Source organism: Syngnathus leptorhynchus, chromosome 12, assembly GCF_054491065.1.
Source record: "Syngnathus leptorhynchus isolate UIUO chromosome 12, UIUO_Slep, whole genome shotgun sequence".
NCBI lineage: Eukaryota > Metazoa > Chordata > Actinopteri > Syngnathiformes > Syngnathidae > Syngnathus > Syngnathus leptorhynchus.
In genome coordinates, this window is record NC_141206.1 from 7,187,584 (window position 1) to 7,206,747 (window position 19,164).

Consider the following 19,164-nt stretch of genomic DNA (forward strand, 5'->3'; position numbering starts at 1 on the left):
ATGAATGCACGTATCCAATCAATCAGCGCTCTTTAACCGGATGTAAAAAGGCTGACGTCAATATCAAACAAAGTGAAAGTGCAAAAGTGAATGGAGCTATATAGCAATGGCGCTATTAATCTATGTGTATCATATCCAACGTATCATCTGTGTATCCAAAATATTTTCTTATTATGTATCAGCCGGGTGTAACAAGTGCACGATGACAATCTGCCAGCGAATAACTGCAACATCAGAGCGCATATCGTCAGTTTAATGGCGATGAAAAGCCCACACAGACTCCGCAGGGTCTTTCTCATTCTTTTCTTTTTGTGTGGACCCAGTGTAGATTTTTGTCCTAATTAAACCAACACACACATCCACACACACACACACAGTGCTGTGCTGTGCTGTGCTCAGGCTGGCATGAACAACTGAGGCTGACTCCAGTTAACACACACAAATACACACAACAATCAGCAAGTGTGTACTTTCATATGAGGCCACTGCTGCATATTAACACTGCAGAAGGTCACACTTGGCTTGAATACACCAAAAAGGTCTCACTGTATATTTTAGTAGAGAGGAAAAATATGACTGGTAGATTGAATCTTAATTGCTTTGATTTGTCGCATCTGAGCGTGTTTTTAATGCAGCTTTGTGTTGTCTGGAGGGGGGGGGGGGGGATGCAGGGAAATGACAATCAAGCATATCAATGAGCCCTGAGCAAAGCAGTCAGCCGCCCAAATCTAGGTCAGCGAGCGGTATCTACACACTTGTTACAGGAGGAAAATCAAAGGTGTTTTTTTTTTTTTTTTTAAGGGAGTCAAATGTTACTATATTGAGAATTGGTGGGACTGGAAATAGCCTAGTTTTAGTTGAGTTCACTGCAGCTTTCACATAGTGTATTTATCTTGAATATTTGCTCACAATTCAAAGCACAATAAAAGTCATTTGAGCGGCGGCTTGAGTCCTAAAACAATATATATATTGATAAAAGGCATTTATATTTTCTTAATTTCTTTTTTGTTTTCCATATGTTCATTTTGTTCAATATTTTATGGCTGAATAGACGCTGCACGACCTTCCCACAAATGTCCACAAGAGGGAGCCAAATGCCAACTTCTAAAACTGCAACAATAGCATTAAGAATAGAAAAAATTTATATTATTTATACAATTGGAACTTCATTGAGTATAAATTGAAATTCCGTCTTGTAATTTTAACTTTTTCAGGTCAATCTTAGAGCCAATAGGAAAGATTAATCATAATTTCAACATAATGGTGATCATTTTTGATCGACTGCATTTAAACTCTGAAAACATGAAAAATAACATGAAAACTACGGTCAAGGCAGACGTTTTGGGGTCCCTGATGATGTGTCTTGGTGACTCAACTGACTGAAATCACACCAGATAAATAAAACATTAAAAAAATAGAGTTACATAATTTTTATTATTCATATAAACAACTATCAAATTCTATGGATTGGGAGACAACAAAAAAGCAATATCAAAACACATTAAAAAAAGATTGTATTCTCTCTGTATTTAGAGACCCGCGCAGTATTTATTATTATTTTTTTTTTGGTCCAGCGATTCATCTTTTTATCATCAAAGTGATGTTAACTTCTGAGTTAAGTTCCTTCAATGCTCGCTATGCTAATGTTAACTATCAGGGGACTCCATATTCTCAGTTGCAGAGGGATATCAGCAAGAGCGAGACTTCGAGACTACAAAAAAAGGTCGACCCCCACCTCCAGGATTCTTATACTCTTGGCCTCCCACCCACAAGAGGGCAGACTATGTGGCACTACGGCCTTAAGGATGTCATAGATAAGCAGATGCCCAGCCAGGAGGAAAGGTCACAGTGACAGAACGGCCTAGCTCAATTCCCAGACCTAATGATTAAGAGCCCTAATCTAACACTGACAAATTATGATATATTTTCTTCACTCACAAACACTGCACGGATTATTCATTGACAATATTAGAAGCAGTTTTAATCACGAGTCCTTCCCCTCTGAGGAGGTGGTAAGTGAGGAGCGTTTGGCCGTCCCGTAGAGTCCGTAAGGGGGCGTGGAGGAGGAGGCTAAACGGGGCAGAGTGCATGTGGAGGGAGGGGCGGGCGGTCTTTCGGAAGGTGGGTACCCAGCTGAGGAGCGCGGTTTGGGTCCTCGGGCCAGCGACGACGTGGACGATGAGGAGAGGGGCGACGTCCTGGGGCCGTACCCCAGGACGCCCGTGCTCATCAGGAACTCCCGGGAGCCGTATGCCGGTGGGGTGGGTCCCCGGGTGCCCTGAGGCTGCCCGGGGTCCAGCGGTAAACTCCGCCGGCAGGGGATGTCGTAGACGCTGGCGTCCGGTCCGTACAAAGCTTGGGATCGGACGTGCAGGCGCAGTATCCGCTCTCTCTCCTCCATCTCACGCCTTTCATGAATGGACGCCATGAGGGCCTTCGAGAGGCCATCGAATCGGGACGACGTGGCGGCCGCGGTCCCGTCCCTGAGGCTGTCTCGGAGACTTTGGGTTTTCAGGGGCAGACTCGCCGGGCTGAGATCCCTGGAGATGAGGCCCTGGAAAGCTGGCGAAGGTTCTCTTTGGATGAACCCCGGGAATGAAGGGGAGGGGTCTCTGGATGAGAGACCGTGCCGAGAAGGCGACGGGTCTCTGGGCTGAGGGGAATGTCGGGCCACACCCACAAAGACTGGACTATACGAGTGAGGACCGCGCTGGACTCCCCCGACATCAGCACCCAGGCTCATAAAGTATCCCACCGCGGGGGGCCCTCTGTGGGGGCGACACTGGGGGTCCACCGTCGCGATGAGGTTTTCATAAGAGCCGCTGCTGCCAGCGTTATGATTAGCCAGCGACTTGGCGCTCACGTGCCGGCCGCCCTGTTTGAGGCTGAGTGAACGCGAACTGAGCGTCATGGCCCCAGAGAGGGTGGCGGACTGCAAGGGGGGCATAGAAGGGGGCAAATCTCCCCTGGAAGGACTTCCGTTGGTGTTCAAGCGGAGGTCAGGACCTTTGTTGTCTCCCGGTGCCTCTGAGGTCTTCAGTAGCTACACATTGCGATTGGAAATATTGCTAAGATTGCAACCGTACAGAGATAGAACCAATCCCAGCAGATTTTTGAAAGAGAGGATCACGCTAAAAACTGTCGGGTCAAAAATAACTCCAACTGAAAAGGCGGGTCAAATGACTAACCCATAAAACAAGACAAAAATAGGGATTGGGAACCATCTCCACTGACAAAGACAGCTAGGATTGGCTCTAGTTTATTCGTAACACTGATGAGGATAAGCGGGACAGAAAATGGACAGACCTGCTCCGGTGGAATGGGCGACGATCCTCGGGAAATGGCCTCCAAGACTGGTCGCAGTTGAGGTACAGTAGGAATGGAGACTGGGATGATGGCTTTGGTGTGCAGGACCATCTCTGAAGAAAGGAAGCCAAAAATAATCATTATGACCAGATATGTACAGCACAGAAGGCCTTGCTGACTTTGTACCTTCCATGACAGCGAGGTGACTTTTCAGCAACCCGTGTTCTGGTTTGGGGGGCAAAGGGGGCGGACTTTTCTGTGTTTCCGGTCCGGCGGAGCCTCGGCTATGTTTCCCGTTATCGTTCACTTTGACGGACAGCTGCCTGTCGAGCTCTGGTCTCAGGAAGGGAGGCTGAATGTGAATCACAGACTTTTTGCGAGGCCTGGCTGAGTACCTGGAGATCAAAACGCTCCTTGCTATTGTCTCACTCGATATAATATTGTGAGATTTTCAGTGTGGTACCTTGGAGAGATGGGACTGCACACCAGATACTCCAAATTGTTACAGCAACCTCGCGTGAACGGATTTGGTCCTCCCTGAAACTTCCCGGTGACCTGCAGAAATATCAAAAGCATAAATGAGCTTCTCAGAACAAAAGTTGTTGCCTATATTTTTGACACTGTAGTCTAAATCAGGTTTTAGTTCCACTTCTGACATATAGGGGGCAGTCCACTATTGTACTCAGCATTTCTAGTCCATATTTAAATAGCTGCCTACATAACAATAAGGGCTGACTTGTTCATTGGTGGTCCGTCCCCGTGACACCAGGAATAGATGGAAGCCCGTCAGGCCCAGAACAGGGAGGAGAAACAGGCCCGATATGCTGATCACCACCAAACTGTTTGGACCGCCGTTAAGGAAAGATTTGGCCAGGTGAGGAATAAGTTGAGTTCTCCTCCACGAGATAGCGGCAAGGATACGTGACGGTGCAGTGCAGTTTCCACAGCTGGTCCGTGTGGTGCAGCACAAAGACCAGGCCCAGGCTGAACACGCAAACCATGTGACCGGTGAGGGACAATAGGAAGAGGAAGAAGTAGCGGTAGTTGCGCCTCCCGATGCAGTTGTTCACCCACGGACAGTGGTGGTCAAAATCCTGCAGTGGATTGGAAACAATTTTTTATTTTTAATATCACTATCCCACCTCTCTGAGAAATTGAATTTCTAGCGAGGCTCCAAAGTACGAGAGCAAAGGATTAACCTGATTAATGACATCACTAACTCTCTTTCGCCCCTCATCACGCTCTACCCGTCATTCACAAGAGAAATACTTTTTATCGACTTAAAAAAAAAAAAGCCTACTGTGCCTACCTCACTTTAAAAAAATAATAATAATTCATTATCGCTCCACCACAAGCATCCTCCATTTTTCATGAACCGTACTCGCATATTCCTCATTTCAAAAATGGATGAATCGAATCTGTAGACTGAATCAGATACATTAAGTCGATGAGTGATACGATACAATGGTGAAAAGCATACAAATCTTCAAAATGGCAGTTTGGCCCTTGAAAACGATGTCAATGATGATAATAATAATAATAAATTCATGACTTGACCCACCTCCACGCAGCGATCGCACACGCTGCAATGCGAGCATCGCGGCGGCCTGTAGAAGTGACAGGAAGCGCACCACTTCATCCGCACTTGGATGCCCCTCACGTCCACGTTCTTATAAAGAGGCGCACGGAACTCATCATCCTTATCTTCGTCCTCGTTGGCTGCCGGTTGACAAAAAAAAAACGTTCAACATATGACATCACAGTTGGGTTTTTGCATCAGTTTGTTCACACACCCGTCGGAAGAACGCCGGCGTCCATGAATGTCGCCATGGTGAAGTTGGCTAGCACGAAAAGGAAAAGGACGGCGCAGCACGGCGGCACGGCAGGGCAAAAGGTCACCGCTAACCACGGGCATCTGCAAATTCATATCCAAACATCAACAATGTTTTAAAGAAACTGGCAAAATTCATATCAAAATTAAAGCTGTCTAACATTTACCCAAAATGGCAGTTTCAAATCAAAATGGCCGACTTCCAATTTGAATAGAAATCAGTGTGTTGACAAAAGTGTATCCATCCCCGCTCAGGTTAAATTGAACTCCAATCAGGTCCACAACAAAAACTACGTGAGGATAATCTTTATCCCATTTATTCCCACGGCGGCAACGGCAGATCCAAAAAGTAATTGTTTACAGTGAAAGCTAAGCAAGTATTAGCGCGTGTTCATCACTGCTCCCACATCACGGGGATTACCGAGGGACCCTCCGGGCTGCGGCGACACAATTATTTTCACTGCAGATTAATCTGTCGATTATATGCTAATTGTTTATCGAGGTGCTTTTTGTCTCCTGGATTAAAAAAATAAAGAAAACAACCATTCATAAAAGTGATCCAATACATGCATACTGTATTGAGTATTGCACGTTGTTTTATCTTTTTTTGTGGCGTGTACATGGAAGTACTTTGATGATGTCACCAGCGTGTGAGATTAGACGGGGGATCTGAGTAATCAGGTTACACAGTGGGAGTACGAAAAGAACCTTCCGGGAATGTTCATAGTGTAGATTGAGATGAATAAAGTGGTGAAAATAGTTCCAACCACAAGTACAATCATAAACGTGTTCAGTACTGTTAAGTAAGGAGCTGTCAATCAATCTGAAGCGAGCCTGGGTTATATTGGGGGGGGGGGTTGCAGGTAATGGGAGGGTAAAGCAGCGGGGGAGGGGTCCCCATTGCTGATGCCATGCCAGATGCAAACCCACTAATCCCCCCCCCCCCTCTTTCCCCACCGGATTATCAACTCTGGATTACAGGCCCTTTCTGACAGGCCATTGTGAAATCCTCACAGTGGATCGTCTATACGACGTATATACTCTTTTCTATAAATCATTGCTCATTTCTTTTTTTTTTTTTGCAGGGGAAACACATTCATCCAGTCATCAAAATTGAAAAATAAAAGCCACAATTCATTATGACACTATCAAATTTGAATTTGTACACACATAGCAGAAAAGCGACCCCAATCAAATGATTTGTATTGCCGCTTGTGCTCGACCATCAACTAATTGGATCACGTTGTGACAAATCATTGGACCGATTTCTTGAGGACCAGATTACAATGAGGATGGACGGACGACACTGGGCCCACCATCTGGACCGCGGGAGGGACACTTCATTACGCCAACAAGACAAGCCCCACCTAATGAAAAAGAGCCCGGCTGCCAGAGCTGTATTAAATTACACACACACACACACACACACACACACACACACACACACACACACACACACACACACACACACACACACACACACACACACACACGCGCGCAGTGTAAGCTGCTCACGTCGCCCTCATCCCCACAGTGGGTCAGTGGCACAGCAGACAGACAGTCAGTCAGTCGAGCTGCAAGTTGGTCAAATAGTGTCCTTCTTACATTAATGACATCACTGCCATGTCGGATGGATGACACACGCATGCACACCGTCCAGTTCATATTAGCGGCTAATTCCGAATACACACATTAATGATGATCCTCACGGTGCAACCCTGACTGTCTATTCTCTCACTTGCTGACTAAAAGGGTTGAACTAAAGCCAGAAGCAAAGGAATTATGTTTCCTATTTCCTTTTTATTCTGGACGGGGTGCGGCGTAACATTAATAAGGAGTTCAAGGTCTGCAGAACAAAAGCAGGAAGAGTTAAGAGGAAGGCTGCTTTTTGTTTATACAAAGACATCTGTTGAAACAGAGAGAGGGAGGGATGCAGATTTAACAAAAAAATCTACAAGCAATTATATCTGCATCATGCCAAAGACTCCAGCCTCAACTTTTTCCAGATGGGGGGGGGGGGGGACAGATCAGATCCTAATCCTTTTGCATTCCCAACCTGCTGTCATGCTTCAATGTAAAAAGGCCTGGACATATTGTATATGTATAAGAGAAAGTGGGGCAGTTCAAAGGTCACTCCCGAGTGGAACTGGAGAGGTGGTACAATTCATTCACTAAGCCAAAAGCGACTACATCCATGATGTTTATTTCTTTGTGACGGTTAATCTCCATATTTAAAGATAAATGTAACAAGACCGATTTGAAATGAATCTTAAGTTGGGTTCCCAACAGTTATGCATGTAACTTTCAATTTATTAGCACTGGAGTATTTTCAAATGAATACTCACAGGGCCAAAAGGTACCAAATACACAAACCCCGAATCTTGTTTACACACACCACAAATGGACTCTTTCCAAGCTCCCACTACAAATAGGTCAAAATACAGCTCCGAGGAACGATTACAACCTTTATGCCAATCGTCACAGTTCAAACGTGTTGAAATGTGGATGTAAAAAAAAAAAAAAAAAGGAGAACTGCAACACACTGATGGGAAAAATATTTGATCAGTAAAAGTGTGCTACATAGCTGTGGGTCCTCAGGGCGGCCCGCTGACAGCCAACCGGGTCAGTTTCATGGCACACAGGCGGCATATGCTGCTTTTTTTCATGTGATAATTATTCATCCATCCACCCTCAGATTTTACACGCCCCAGCCTCATTTGAATTGGAACGAGAGAAGCAAACTGGTTGTTGTGTCATGCGCTTGGGTTAATATTAAAGCTGGGGTGTTATGGACAAGGCTAATTGACTGGATCTCTATTAGGACAGAGAAAGGAGGAGCAAATAAATTAGTTCATAAAAGTTTTTTTTTTTTTTTAAAGAACATGTGTTTGACAAAAAGTCTCAAAAGTTTACAGTCCAATTTGGTGTTTTTAGTACTCTACAGGGGGTCGACTCCAGAAAAATGCAATCGTTAGTTTCTCACAAAAACATTTTGACACTTGATATCAATTGAAAATACACACAAGAGTGAAATTGATGCAGCCTGCACGGTCAGTAGCTCAACAACCTTTAAATCACTTTTGCAACAATAACTAAAGTAGACAAAGTAAGTCACTTACGTGAAGACGAAGAAGAGTGAGGTGGAGCCCACCAGGAGGCAGGCGGCCGTGCATACCGGGATGAAGGCGGACGCTCGGAGCGAGCCGCCGCCGCTGCCACCGCCAATGCCACCGCCGGCAATCCGATGCGTCCGCTCCATCGTCCGTCTTCTCAAGTCTCAGATAAAGTCTGGTGTGGATAAAGTCCCTCAAACAATAATACAGACATGTTTAAACGCCTTCCAGTAGGAATGAGCGAGCAGGGGAGAAAAAAGCAGGTCGTGAAAAGCGGAGGATGAGAGAAAGGCGAGCGACTGACTGCCTGCCTGCGCGCACGCTCGCTCGCTCCCTCCGGATTCATGCCTCCAGCGGAGCGGGCACGTTGCCTCCGGCTCAGCCCGAAGGTGGAGCTTTCACTCGCGGGTGACGTGAAAGTTTACCACGCAACACTGCTCTTGAAGCCTTAGATGTGTTCATTTTGTTGACTGGGAAAAATAAAAATATAAAAAATAAATATAAAACGTAGGCTGACATAAATCACGGCTAAAAAGTTGAAAGCAAAAGGATGCATAAAATAGATTGCACTGACCCATTTTGCTAATGTACAATTAATCTGAGTTTTTTTTTTTCAAGTATATTGATTAATTGCTTAATTTTTTGATACAAAGAAATAAACATGACTTTGAATTTAGGTTATAAATGTCAATCAGCGTTTTTTATTGTGTTCCAGCTCTGCTGTGACCTGTTCAGATCTGACATCACAAGATGAAGCTCCCTCAGGTCAAAGCTTCCTTAGGGTGTGTTCACAACAAGCTGATTGGTGCAAAGGTGTCTTCTTCTCATCTATAAAAGTCCATAAGTTGGATTCATGATCATTCTATCCTTCCGAGATATTCATCAGCAGCTGTGTGGAAAGCATGGACACAAAGGAGTTGGTTGAATCCATTATCAGAGGACTCATGTTTCTGGCGGGGATCATTGGTAACAACTGGTTGGCCATCAGCTCCATCCCTTCCAAGAGATCCGCCATCTGTACCAACGATCTTTTGTTCATCAACTTGGCAGTGTCCAACCTCATCACCAACTACCTGGTGGACCTTCCCGACACCATCGCCGACTTTGCCGGCCGCTGGTTCCTAGGCGAGGCCTACTGCGGCGTCTTTCGCTTCTGCGCCGATTTGTCGGAGACCAGCAGCATCTTCACCACTTTCTTCATTAGCGCTTTCTGGCACCAGAAGCTGGTGGGCTCCCTGAAACGGGGCGGCGCCCCCGTAAAGATGGACAACGTGGTTCTAGTGACGGGCTTGCTGGTCGGCAGCTGGTTCACAGCTTTGGCTTTCAGCGTGCCGCATTTCTTCTTTGTGAGCGTGGAGGCGACCAACGAGAGCGGGGAAGACTGTATAGATGTCTTTCCAGATGCCATCTCCAGAAAAACCTATGAGGTCTTCTACCTGACGCTGGCCAACGCCCTTCCCCTTGCCGGGATGCTCTTCGCCAGCGGTCAGATCGTGGTGACGTTACTCAAGCACCAACAGCGCGTCCGATGTCGTGACACCGAACTCGGCAAGGAGAAAACTCACGGAGGAGCCGTCGGGAGAGTTGCCGGGCCGAGCGCCGCCTCATCCTGCACAGAAACAGCCAACGCCTCCGGAGCTCCACCCAAGTTGTCCAAGGTGCTGTCGGGGAAGCCCAACGCCAGCTCTCAAGTGCGTGCGGCCAAAAGCGTGGTGGCGGTGGCCAGCGTTTTCCTAGTGTGCTGGTTGACTCATCTGCTGCTTCGCATCACCAATAACTTCCACACCTCCTCGCTGGTGGTGGAGGTGGCCAGCTACATCGCGGCCTCCTACACCTGCATCATACCATACATATTCCTGCACGGAGTCAAAAAGCTTATATGCTCATGCAAAAGATAGAAAAAAAAAAATCTGGTTCACAATGTCCTCATTCTGATGGTTATGGTGTAATGATTAAAATAATAAAATCCGGAAATCTTTCACTATGTGTTGTGAATTGCTTTTGATAATCAACAAAATGTAAATTCAAACTTCTTTATTTCTACCAGGCTAAAGCAAACATGATTCCACCAACAATCAAGGTGGCTAATTGTAGGAAAAGACAACAATTTGAGCTCTCCCTTTTGCGATGACTGTACGGGAAGCCTCGAGTGGCGTTTGTAATTAAATGTAATTACATGAACGGGGAAGAAAAAAAAAAAAAAAAAAGTGACGTCCCTCTGCGGTGTCACATTACGAGCAACATAGCGGCCATTTTAAGACTGTACGAGAGCTGTACGTAAACACGTTAAAAAAAATAATAATCAAATGTTTTTTATGTACATTGTCAATAAGAAATATAAGCGGTGATGTGTTTGTCTCCTCTTGTAAATGCAGAAGAGAGTCTGATCTATATTTACACACTTAACAATGTTGTGCTTTGGGACACAATCGAGCATAAAATAAGTTATAAAACCTGCATCTTCGCTCTCTTAACGCTTTGCTGTCATGAAAAGTCATATTGGGCATTTTAGTAGAAAACAAGATGATGCACTACTCACAAGAAGTGAGAAAATTCAGGCTTTCTTTCGCAGTACATTTCAGGATGAATCTAAAAAATTAATTTGACCTTTGCGAAACTTAAATGCACAATGGTTCATTTGAAATTTGGCCTTTAACTACTCCTGAGTAGTGCGTAACACGCCGATTGATACCTAAATGCCGTCCCCACCGTACAAACGTGACAGACGTATCGCGAAGCGATTAAAGGCCATCGGAGGGAGCTCAGCGAGCGTCAGTGAAGTTTATCCAGTTTGGCCTGCAGAGACTTGAAGTTGCCGATGGTGTGCTGGAGGGCCGCGTTGGGGCTGAGGGATTGCAGCTCCACCAGGTAGCCGCAGATGTTATCCAGGCACACGTTGGTGAAGCGGCGTCTGGGACAGAATATACAATTTGTTGGAAATTGGAACAGAGTAAAGGAAAAGAGGAATTTTACAAGACATTTCATCAGTATCCACTGCCAGTGAAGAAACGGGCTATTTGACAGATGTCTGACTTTTTGGCTCCCTCTAGAGGTCAGAGGTTGAACCGCTAGTGGAGTGGCTCACCTGTCATAGGTGGGCACTCTGCTGGGGTCGTCCACGTAACCCGACAGAAGCACGTGGATGCATTCTACCAAGTGTAAAGGCTTCTTCAGGCGTTGCCAGTAAGGATCCTACACCGGGCACATTTACTTTAAAAATGACGGCCAACTGCGAGGGGACGTGATTTGCGGCGTGTACCCTGGTTTTGAAAAGCTGGTCGTAGACCTCCAGAAGGCGTGGCAGCTGCACCCCGATCTCCTGCATGGTGGACGTGACGAAGCCCACGTCCCAGTTGAGGCGGCACACCTCCTGCTCCAGATACTTCACCAGGAATTCTGCAAACACACAATGTGAAAGGTCTGCAAAGAGGACATGCTTGAACAAGCTGCTTGTAATGGCACAAAACGCTCCCAGGAGAAGAGGAATCATAATTATGTCGCTATTACCACAAAATGAGAGAAGAACACTAACCAAGTGGAAAATATCGCGGCGTTCCCGCGTAGATCCTGCCCAGCGACACCACCTTCAAACTGAGTGATCTCATCCTGTCCACGGTACTCATGGCCACCGTGTCTGCCAGTTCTGCCAGACAAGATTGGCAAGCAGCTAATCAGTAAAAAAAATAAAAAATAATAATCAACCTTGTTTTTATGTTGTAGGGCAATGACCTTTTTCTATGATTTCCTGCCAAAGCGAATGCACCAAAATTGGATCCGAGTGTCCCGCGCAGTGAATGATGGCCAGCTTGCACTCGGATAGTTTGAAGTGGTCGGCGTATTCCCCGTAGAGCTGCACGTATGGAGCCAAGGCAGATGTTACATTCACACCACCAAACAAAAAATGATGAACACGAATTAAAGCCCATCACAGACGCAAAAGTACTATAAAAAAAAAAGTTAAATAAAACCGAGTTGTACTTCGACACTGATTCAAACTGACACTAAAAGTAGCTGGCATGGAAACAGTAGATAACTGAAGATGCACTGTTTATTAAGAAAATAACAAATAATCATGGAGCTGTCGCACGTTACCTTGGTGATGTCCATGAGGTCCGAATCCAACTGAGAGACGGCGTTTTTCACCGAAGGGTGACTGGAGTACTGTCGGATTAGCGTGTCCTGAATCTGGACTTGGATGCGTACCAGCTGGGAGAAGAAAGCAAAGCGGAGGTGGGTTTGCACTTGTCTCAAAAATAAACTTCATTCTACTTCAGTCTATAAATAGGATTTTGATATTTTGGGCAGCTATGGGAGTCATTCTTCCTCCCACTACCTAAACTTTATTTTCATGGGATAAACAAGGTCTACCTCCATCTTTTCCTCCAGCTCATGGAGGAACTCGCCGTCTGCCGCCTGAGCGGAGATGCAAGAGGAGCTCTTAGCGGACAGGATGGCCCGGGCTAAATACTCCAGACGCTGCTTGAGGGAGATCTCAGTGCTGCGGATGTGCACAAACGAATCTCGGTGACATGGTCGTCATTAGATGCGTGACAAACCTTGACAAACCTGTGCATGTCGGCGAGGCGGGCCAGCACGTGGGCGGCCTTGCCGAAGTTGCGGTTCTTCTCGTAGTAGCGCCACAGCAGGTCCATGTTGTGCACTTTGCTCTGATCTTGTTTGATCATATGCATGAGATGCTCTTCCAGGTACGGCGAATTCACCTGGACAAAAGAGGATCCAATTGGTGACGGTTGATTTTATATCCATGGGATTTAAGTACTGTGGCGCTAATAAAACATTCGGGACCTCGAGCAGCTTGTCCGCCAGATCGGCCTGGATGAGCCAGTTGTACAGGGCGATGTGAAACAGCTCATCTTGGGACCTCTGAGCCAGACCAAAGATCTGCTCAAACTGCAGTGGAAAGAGCTTTTCATTTAAGAAAAAGATGCACACACAAAAAATAAAAAAATTACCGAATCAAACATGGTTGTCTCACTCACGTGGGCCGTAGCTTCCTCGTTACTTAGCATGTTAGGATCCGAGGTGAGGACAGGAGGGCCCGGTTGTTTTGGGACGCTGGGGGACTGAGGAGCCGCTTTGCTTTGGTTCACCAGCTCCTGCATGGTGTCCGTGATGCATTTATAACATAATAGCCTGCAGGCGGGGTTGGGGAAAATGTCAGCATCAAAAGCCATCCACAGTTTATGGGTATGGATACCAAAAAATATCTTACCTTTCCTGGAAGGCCAATTGTCCCGTCTGGTCCTCCTCGGGCTCCCCATTTTTGTAAAAATGGGGCCCAAGCCTCTGGGGGTCCTTTTTGTCAGCCGCCGTGAGGCACAGCTCGAGGACGCCCTCGTAGAAACGCACTGAGATACGGCACATTTGCATCAATTCAACACAGGGCGGTGGCGAGCGGCGGCGGCGAGTTCAACGCTACCTTGCCTGTACTGGGAGCAAACCACTGGCAGGTCAGTGTTCTGGCTGATCTTTTGGTAGAGACGCAGTGATTCCCTCAGCATTTTCTCCTTATCGACTTTATTCTGGATCTGCTTGGAGCTCTGCAGCAACTCGTTTGCCTTGGTGGAAACACACCGAGATTTAAAAACCCCGGAATATGCATGATGAAATTGTTACTGGGGCATGCGTCAGATATTCATAGAAATAAAATTAAATATAGAGTATTACATGACATTAGAAGCATCTAGAATAAAATGGAGCACACTACTTGGCAAACAACCACCAGAGGGCGCCACCAGATCAGACTGGTCTAGCAAACAGTAAACAAGTTTTGGCTCTGCCGTGTACCTTTGAGCAGACGCTGTCCTCTGTGCTGTAGAGCAGTGGGCACACGTCCCGCAGGTGATTGCTAATGGCGTCCACAGAGGTGTTATCTTTGATGTAGACGTTAATGAGCGCCGTGACCAGGGCTCCTGTGAGCTCCTTCCCCCGGATCACCACATCCTTAAAACTTGCTGCCTTCATCTGCTCCTGAAAATCCTAAAAAAAAAAAAAATAGAAAAAAGGGTGAGATATTTAGAGAGTGACATACTTCAGGCGGTGTTTGTGAAAACGCTACCTTGGGCAGCTCTGACATGATGAGGCTGAACTGATGATCGCAAAGAAGCTTCCAGAGGGCCAGAGTCTGATAGGAGCGATGTACTAACGCCTGAATGCTCTGCAGGGACACTTTCTCGTAGACCTGAGCCTTGGCTAGGTTTAAAGATTTATAAAATTATGGTAAGATAAAAAAAAATGTTTTTATTAGGTTTCTAGTTTGCAGTGATTTAATTACATAGGAGACAAAACTGTCCAAACACTCACTGTGGTACTTCCTCTGAAGCTCCTGTTGGACCTGCTGAGAGCTGGCGCCATCCGGCCGCATAAATCCCAGCAGCCTTTGCTGCAGATTGCCAGGGGAACTGAAACTACAAAGGGATCCCAATCAATCACAACGGTGAGCATTTTCAATAGGAACACAATGTTGGCTTTCATGTCTTACCTTGCACCACCGAGAGAGGAGGGACTGAACAGAGAGTTTTTATCCAGAAACTCCTTCAGCCTGTAGAGCTCCAACAGGACCGACTCCAGATCAAAAGAAGTAACGCTGCTTTCCAACTGTGATGATGTTGAGGAGGAAGAGTTAAGCCTTACTCAAAATCTGCACGCACACAACTCATTGTGACTGCTAAGAGAACTTTATATATTATAAAAGATTATTCGAGAGCCCCTGCAAGTTGTACTTTCATCAAATCAAATCAATATAATTGAGACTTACAATACTGAAAGTCTGACTTCCTTTGCTGACTGCTTTCTCCACTGCTAGGCTCCCATCCCAAATGTTTCTGTGTGTGTGGAAGGAAGAAGCAAAATGGAGAGGACACGAGTCCTCTGCATTAGTTCGACACGAGGACAAGACATATGAATCGTCATCGTGTGGATCCCGACTGGACTGACCCGAGAACGCGAGCAAAGTAGACACAGATGCCATTGTGCTTCCCAGAGAAAATCACCTCTGGGCCGACTGACATCGGAGTGATGGGGGCGGACCCCATGTGCATTGGCGCAAAGGGCGTGGCCAGGGGTGGGGGCAAAATGCCTGATGGACGGGCCAAGAAAAAAGAAAAATCACACACTTCTTTTCCATTCTACATGCAGACACTTACCCGGTGCTGGAGAGCTCATCATGGGTCCAACATTGCTGGGTGGTGACATGGCAGCGGGAAACCTCATCTGTGCCTCTCCTCCATATCTAACAACACATGCATACATATCATAAGCTTGCCTTTCTCTTTTCTCAATTTGCCTATCATAATGAGGTATGCTCAATGATTTGACACTAAGTGTATCTTTGTTATCGGACCTGAAGAAGGCTCTGGTGGCCCACTGCGAGACTTCTCGGTTACAAGATTCGTTGGAACAAGCCAGGATCAAGGCTGTAGCGCAGGCCTGCTCCTCCTGAACGAAACAGAGGCAAAGAGATGTTTAAAAGTCTTCCGAGAGCGCTCGTCGAGGAACGAAAGTTTTTACCCGGTGCAGCTTGAAGAAGCGTTCGATCTCCTCGCTCTCTCCTCCGGCGCAGCTCACCAGAAGGTGACGGAGCTGGTCCACGGGACGAAGCTTTTGGAAAATGTGACTTCCCTATAGAGGAGCGAGAAGCCTGCCTTAAGTATTCTGAACCAGGACTTGACAATGTGTCTTGTATGGTAAGAGGCTTTAAACCTTTGCTGAAAGGAGGACAAATTTCTGCGGGGGAATGTTGTGCTGCAGGACCACCACGGGCGAGTCAGTGACGGGGATCATTTCCCTGTTCAGGGGAGTGCAAATCCTGCTTGGCTTCTCCTCGTTGATGGCGCTTATAGCCCATGTGTGTCCGTCGATATTTGACATCATCTGCATGGAAAAAAATAATCAAGTGAGAATGTTATTCGGGCTAGTATGCTCGCTAGCGTGCGTGGTGAGACTAATGTGAAGGTAGCAGAAATGCTTTGAAGGTCCCACCTGAGTCTCCATCAATGGCTTCTTGAAGGGGAAAGAATCATGGTTGATGCACCACAGAATGTCGTTGTCCTCCGTCTCAGAAGCCGCCATCAGCAAAATACCTGCGGGGATTATCCGAGATTATGAACAATTCTCGCTGAAGAAATGCCGGCGTGGTCAGTCGGGGTTTACCTTTACTGTGCAGCGCCTTGTGGACCTTGGCGGGTTTCTGCAACGTGGACGACGCGGAGAAACCCGGCGGTAGGCGAATGTGAACCAGAGAGAGCAAGGAAGGTCGGGCCTGCGTGTGCCTTTGCTGCGGTGGCGCAAAAGGTGTAGTGCAGAAGTAGAGACGCACACCTGTGGAATAAAAATGAAAATAATACCAGCACGCGTGTTAACGTATATTGACAACATTGTTCTTGTGTGTTGTCCCCCCCCCATATTTACCTGCATGCGTCACAGCAAGCAGGTGGCAGTCGGACGACTCCGATCTGCTTATTACAGAGATCTGGACGATGGGCTTGAAGACAGAACGATCGATGGTCCTGCATGGGAGCAAAACAAAAACAAAGCAAAAAATAAATAAATGGTTTCAAATAGAAGGGTAAAAGATGGATTTGGGGAAGTCTGCTTCCTTGCGAAGATACCTGGCAATGTTTCCAGCGGCTGCGACAATGCCGTTTTGAGACATGGTGGCCACGCGACTCATCGATTGTCCGTCGACGCCCAAGTCATACACCTGACAGACAGAAATGAGGGTGAATATTTTCAATTTTGTCTGCCTATTTCATAAAATGCATTTGCTTTTCCCCAAAAATTCATAATGTTTTCTCTACACCGTACATACCACAGAATTACAGTAATACCTGTAGGACTCCTTTCTCAGAGCGTGTAAAAAGTGTGTTGCGGGAGTTGTCCACAGCAATCTGCACAATTGGGTCTGGAAAGCAGAAAAAAAACATTTTTGATGAATAAATACAAACTCATTATTTCCTCAGTGTGTGCGTACCATCCTCAGAGAAAGAGAACTGGAGAACAGAAGGGACGAGGAAGGACAGGGAGCTCTTGGAGTGGTTGATCTTGCGGCAGCGCTGACTCAGCCAACCCGCCTCCGCCTGGTAGGCGATTTCGTACAGGCAGCCGTCCTTTCCCGCCATGAAGATGCGACCCAGGTCGGTGGAGGTCACAGTGAGAATGTAGGTGTTGTCGGTGGGGATGGAGAAAAGGTGGTCCGGAAGTATCTGCATGCCGCCTGACATGCTGTCGTTCAACCCTGAGGCAACCAAAAAAAATAATATACACAAGCTGCAATGATTTGCATTTATACAGGGAAAAAAAAGGGGGAGATGGCGTGTGGATCCTCAAACTCACCTCCATGGACCCTTGGAAAGCTCACTCCCAGGATGACAACATCCACGGACGTGGCCAACACAAGCAAGTAATGGATGTGAGGCTGCAAAATCCCTGGGAAAATCCAAACAAAAATAAACGCTGCATTGAAAAGGGAAACAAAGATACAAATAGGTGTTCTACAGTTCCCAACATACCTTGTTTTGGTTTCACCAGCCCCACTGCCAGAATGGTTTCGATGAGGCCGTCGAAATAAGCGACGTCTCCCCTGTGAGGCATATTTCACATATCAGGTGCACCTTTCAATCAATCGCTCGCTCGTATGCCATCGTACTAACCCGTCCTCGTAATTCCACATGAAGATGTCGTTGTCGATCGTGAGCCACGCTCGAGTAATCTCGGGAAAAACTCCCATCATGCAGTTGAACTGCATATCTACATATCGTGTTAAGGGATAAAAGCAAGTCAATGCAATCATTTTATTTGCCTTATAAATGTGCCACTTGAGAGCAGAATAGAAATAATATTCAGTGTGGAACGCAATGTAAATCCAGACTTCTGCATCCGTCATCCATTTTCAATCAGAAGGATACGGCTGAATTGCTCTACCAGCTCCGGCGGCAGCGGGACTCGGCGCACTGCGGTGAGCTCTGGCAGGTTGGGCACGCTGAGTAAACCCGGTCCTTGAAGAGGATAGTCCATGTCGGACACTCCAGAGAGCGAAGGTATATCTAATAGCACAGATGACACCATTTTAACATACTCTCTCTGTACTTGAATTGACTATTTGTCTTGAAACTTTTTACTTGTTAGTTACTAGTCCTTTCTACTCCTATGTCCTCTAGGTAATTCTGGCTGTAACTCACTATGGGAGGGCACGCTGAGGAGCTCCGACAAGTCCGGGAAACAGCGGTCATCTTGCAGGTGCCGGTCGACGAGCCGGGCCGAGCTGTCGAGTGCCTCGACAAGAGCAGCGGCAGGGCTGCTGGGTCCGGCGGTGGACGGCATGACTTCAGACTGCCACTGGCTGACGAAGCTAAATGATATGAATAAATGAATGGATAAGAATGTTCAGTCAAACGAAAACATTGAATAATGTGGACGTCACTTGGTGTTTAAAACTGAGTTGACGTGGATGACGTGAAACTAGTTACGACAAGTTGATGAGTGGTTAACTAATTGCTAAGATTCTTGGAGTGTTAGCAGAGATGCTAAATGCTAGCGTGGTTTAAGTATGAATAGGCGCCATTCTGAGTGAGTTTGTCATCTTACCCAAAAGGAAATGATTCCAGCTATTAAGTGAATTGATCCAACAATGGCAGTTGCTTTAGTATGCAAGGTGAGGAAAGTAGAGGAAGGTAATTGATCAAATCGATAGACACAAAATCTGCCGCCCGCCAACCTCATGCGCGAGCGCCGGGGTCAAAGTTTTCACTTCCGGATATTTGAGCATAAAACATTTTTTTTGTAATGACGTTCTAAGTTCATTCACGGGGCTTTATATTGTTTCAAAAGCAGTTGTGAATGTTATGTTTAATTTTGAACAAATTTAGACTTTTATTCTTTTTGTTTTATTTGACC

The 19,164-nt window shown here is 46.4% G+C and overlaps 3 protein-coding genes across 3 annotated transcripts; 1 reads left to right on the forward strand and 2 right to left on the reverse strand.

Annotated features, from left to right (window-relative positions):
* Window positions 1–1,415: 1,415 nt before the first annotated feature.
* On the reverse strand, window positions 1,416–8,412 carry zdhhc8a (zDHHC palmitoyltransferase 8a). Its single transcript, XM_085926352.1, has 9 exons — window positions 8,257–8,412; window positions 5,100–5,221; window positions 4,868–5,025; window positions 4,228–4,400; window positions 4,043–4,145; window positions 3,770–3,861; window positions 3,493–3,701; window positions 3,307–3,419; window positions 1,416–3,043 (listed from the first exon to the last, which is right to left on the reverse strand). Exons 1-9 carry the CDS (start codon window positions 8,394–8,396, stop codon window positions 1,985–1,987), a joined length of 2,169 nt encoding a protein of 722 aa, XP_085782478.1. The 5' UTR covers window positions 8,397–8,412; the 3' UTR covers window positions 1,416–1,984.
* Window positions 8,413–9,152: 740 nt separating this feature from the next.
* On the forward strand, window positions 9,153–10,148 carry ora5 (olfactory receptor class A related 5). The gene has a single exon (XM_085926471.1). It carries the CDS (start codon window positions 9,153–9,155, stop codon window positions 10,146–10,148), a length of 996 nt encoding a protein of 331 aa, XP_085782597.1.
* A 121-nt stretch (window positions 10,149–10,269) lies between these two features.
* nup155 (nucleoporin 155) lies at window positions 10,270–18,995 on the reverse strand. The gene is made up of 34 exons (XM_085926785.1): window positions 18,856–18,995; window positions 18,450–18,619; window positions 18,177–18,314; window positions 17,922–18,018; window positions 17,781–17,851; window positions 17,605–17,697; window positions 17,243–17,506; window positions 17,100–17,173; window positions 16,881–16,972; window positions 16,681–16,778; window positions 16,423–16,590; window positions 16,252–16,352; window positions 15,973–16,143; window positions 15,781–15,891; window positions 15,614–15,708; window positions 15,417–15,502; window positions 15,208–15,349; window positions 15,029–15,095; window positions 14,753–14,868; window positions 14,575–14,678; window positions 14,330–14,463; window positions 14,059–14,250; window positions 13,691–13,829; window positions 13,484–13,619; window positions 13,251–13,404; window positions 13,057–13,161; window positions 12,817–12,971; window positions 12,619–12,748; window positions 12,343–12,456; window positions 11,980–12,100; window positions 11,783–11,893; window positions 11,510–11,646; window positions 11,336–11,442; window positions 10,270–11,161 (listed from the first exon to the last, which is right to left on the reverse strand). Exons 2-34 carry the CDS (start codon window positions 18,589–18,591, stop codon window positions 11,023–11,025), a joined length of 4,104 nt encoding a protein of 1,367 aa, XP_085782911.1. The 5' UTR covers window positions 18,592–18,619; window positions 18,856–18,995; the 3' UTR covers window positions 10,270–11,022.
* Window positions 18,996–19,164: the final 169 nt, after the last annotated feature.

What these genes read in the sequence shown, in the direction of transcription:
- zdhhc8a (XM_085926352.1), bottom strand. Translation starts at nt 8,396, where the DNA reads ATGGAGCGGACGCATCGGATTGCCGGCGGTGGCATTGGCGGTGGCAGC. An exon ending in AAACTGCACTGCACCGTCAC is followed by an intron (nt 4,146 to 4,227) that starts GTATCCTTGCCG and finishes CGGTCCAAACAG; the next exon opens with TTTGGTGGTGATCAGCATAT. An exon ending in TGCAGTCCCATCTCTCCAAG is followed by an intron (nt 3,702 to 3,769) that starts GTACCACACTGA and finishes TTTGATCTCCAG; the next exon opens with GTACTCAGCCAGGCCTCGCA.
- ora5 (XM_085926471.1), top strand. Translation starts at nt 9,153, where the DNA reads ATGGACACAAAGGAGTTGGTTGAATCCATTATCAGAGGACTCATGTTT.
- nup155 (XM_085926785.1), bottom strand. Translation starts at nt 18,591, where the DNA reads ATGCCGTCCACCGCCGGACCCAGCAGCCCTGCCGCTGCTCTTGTCGAG. An exon ending in CTGAGAAAGGAGTCCTACAG is followed by an intron (nt 16,973 to 17,099) that starts GTATTACTGTAA and finishes TCTGTCTGTCAG; the next exon opens with GTGTATGACTTGGGCGTCGA. An exon ending in ACCAGCTTTTCAAAACCAGG is followed by an intron (nt 11,443 to 11,509) that starts GTACACGCCGCA and finishes TGCCCGGTGTAG; the next exon opens with GATCCTTACTGGCAACGCCT.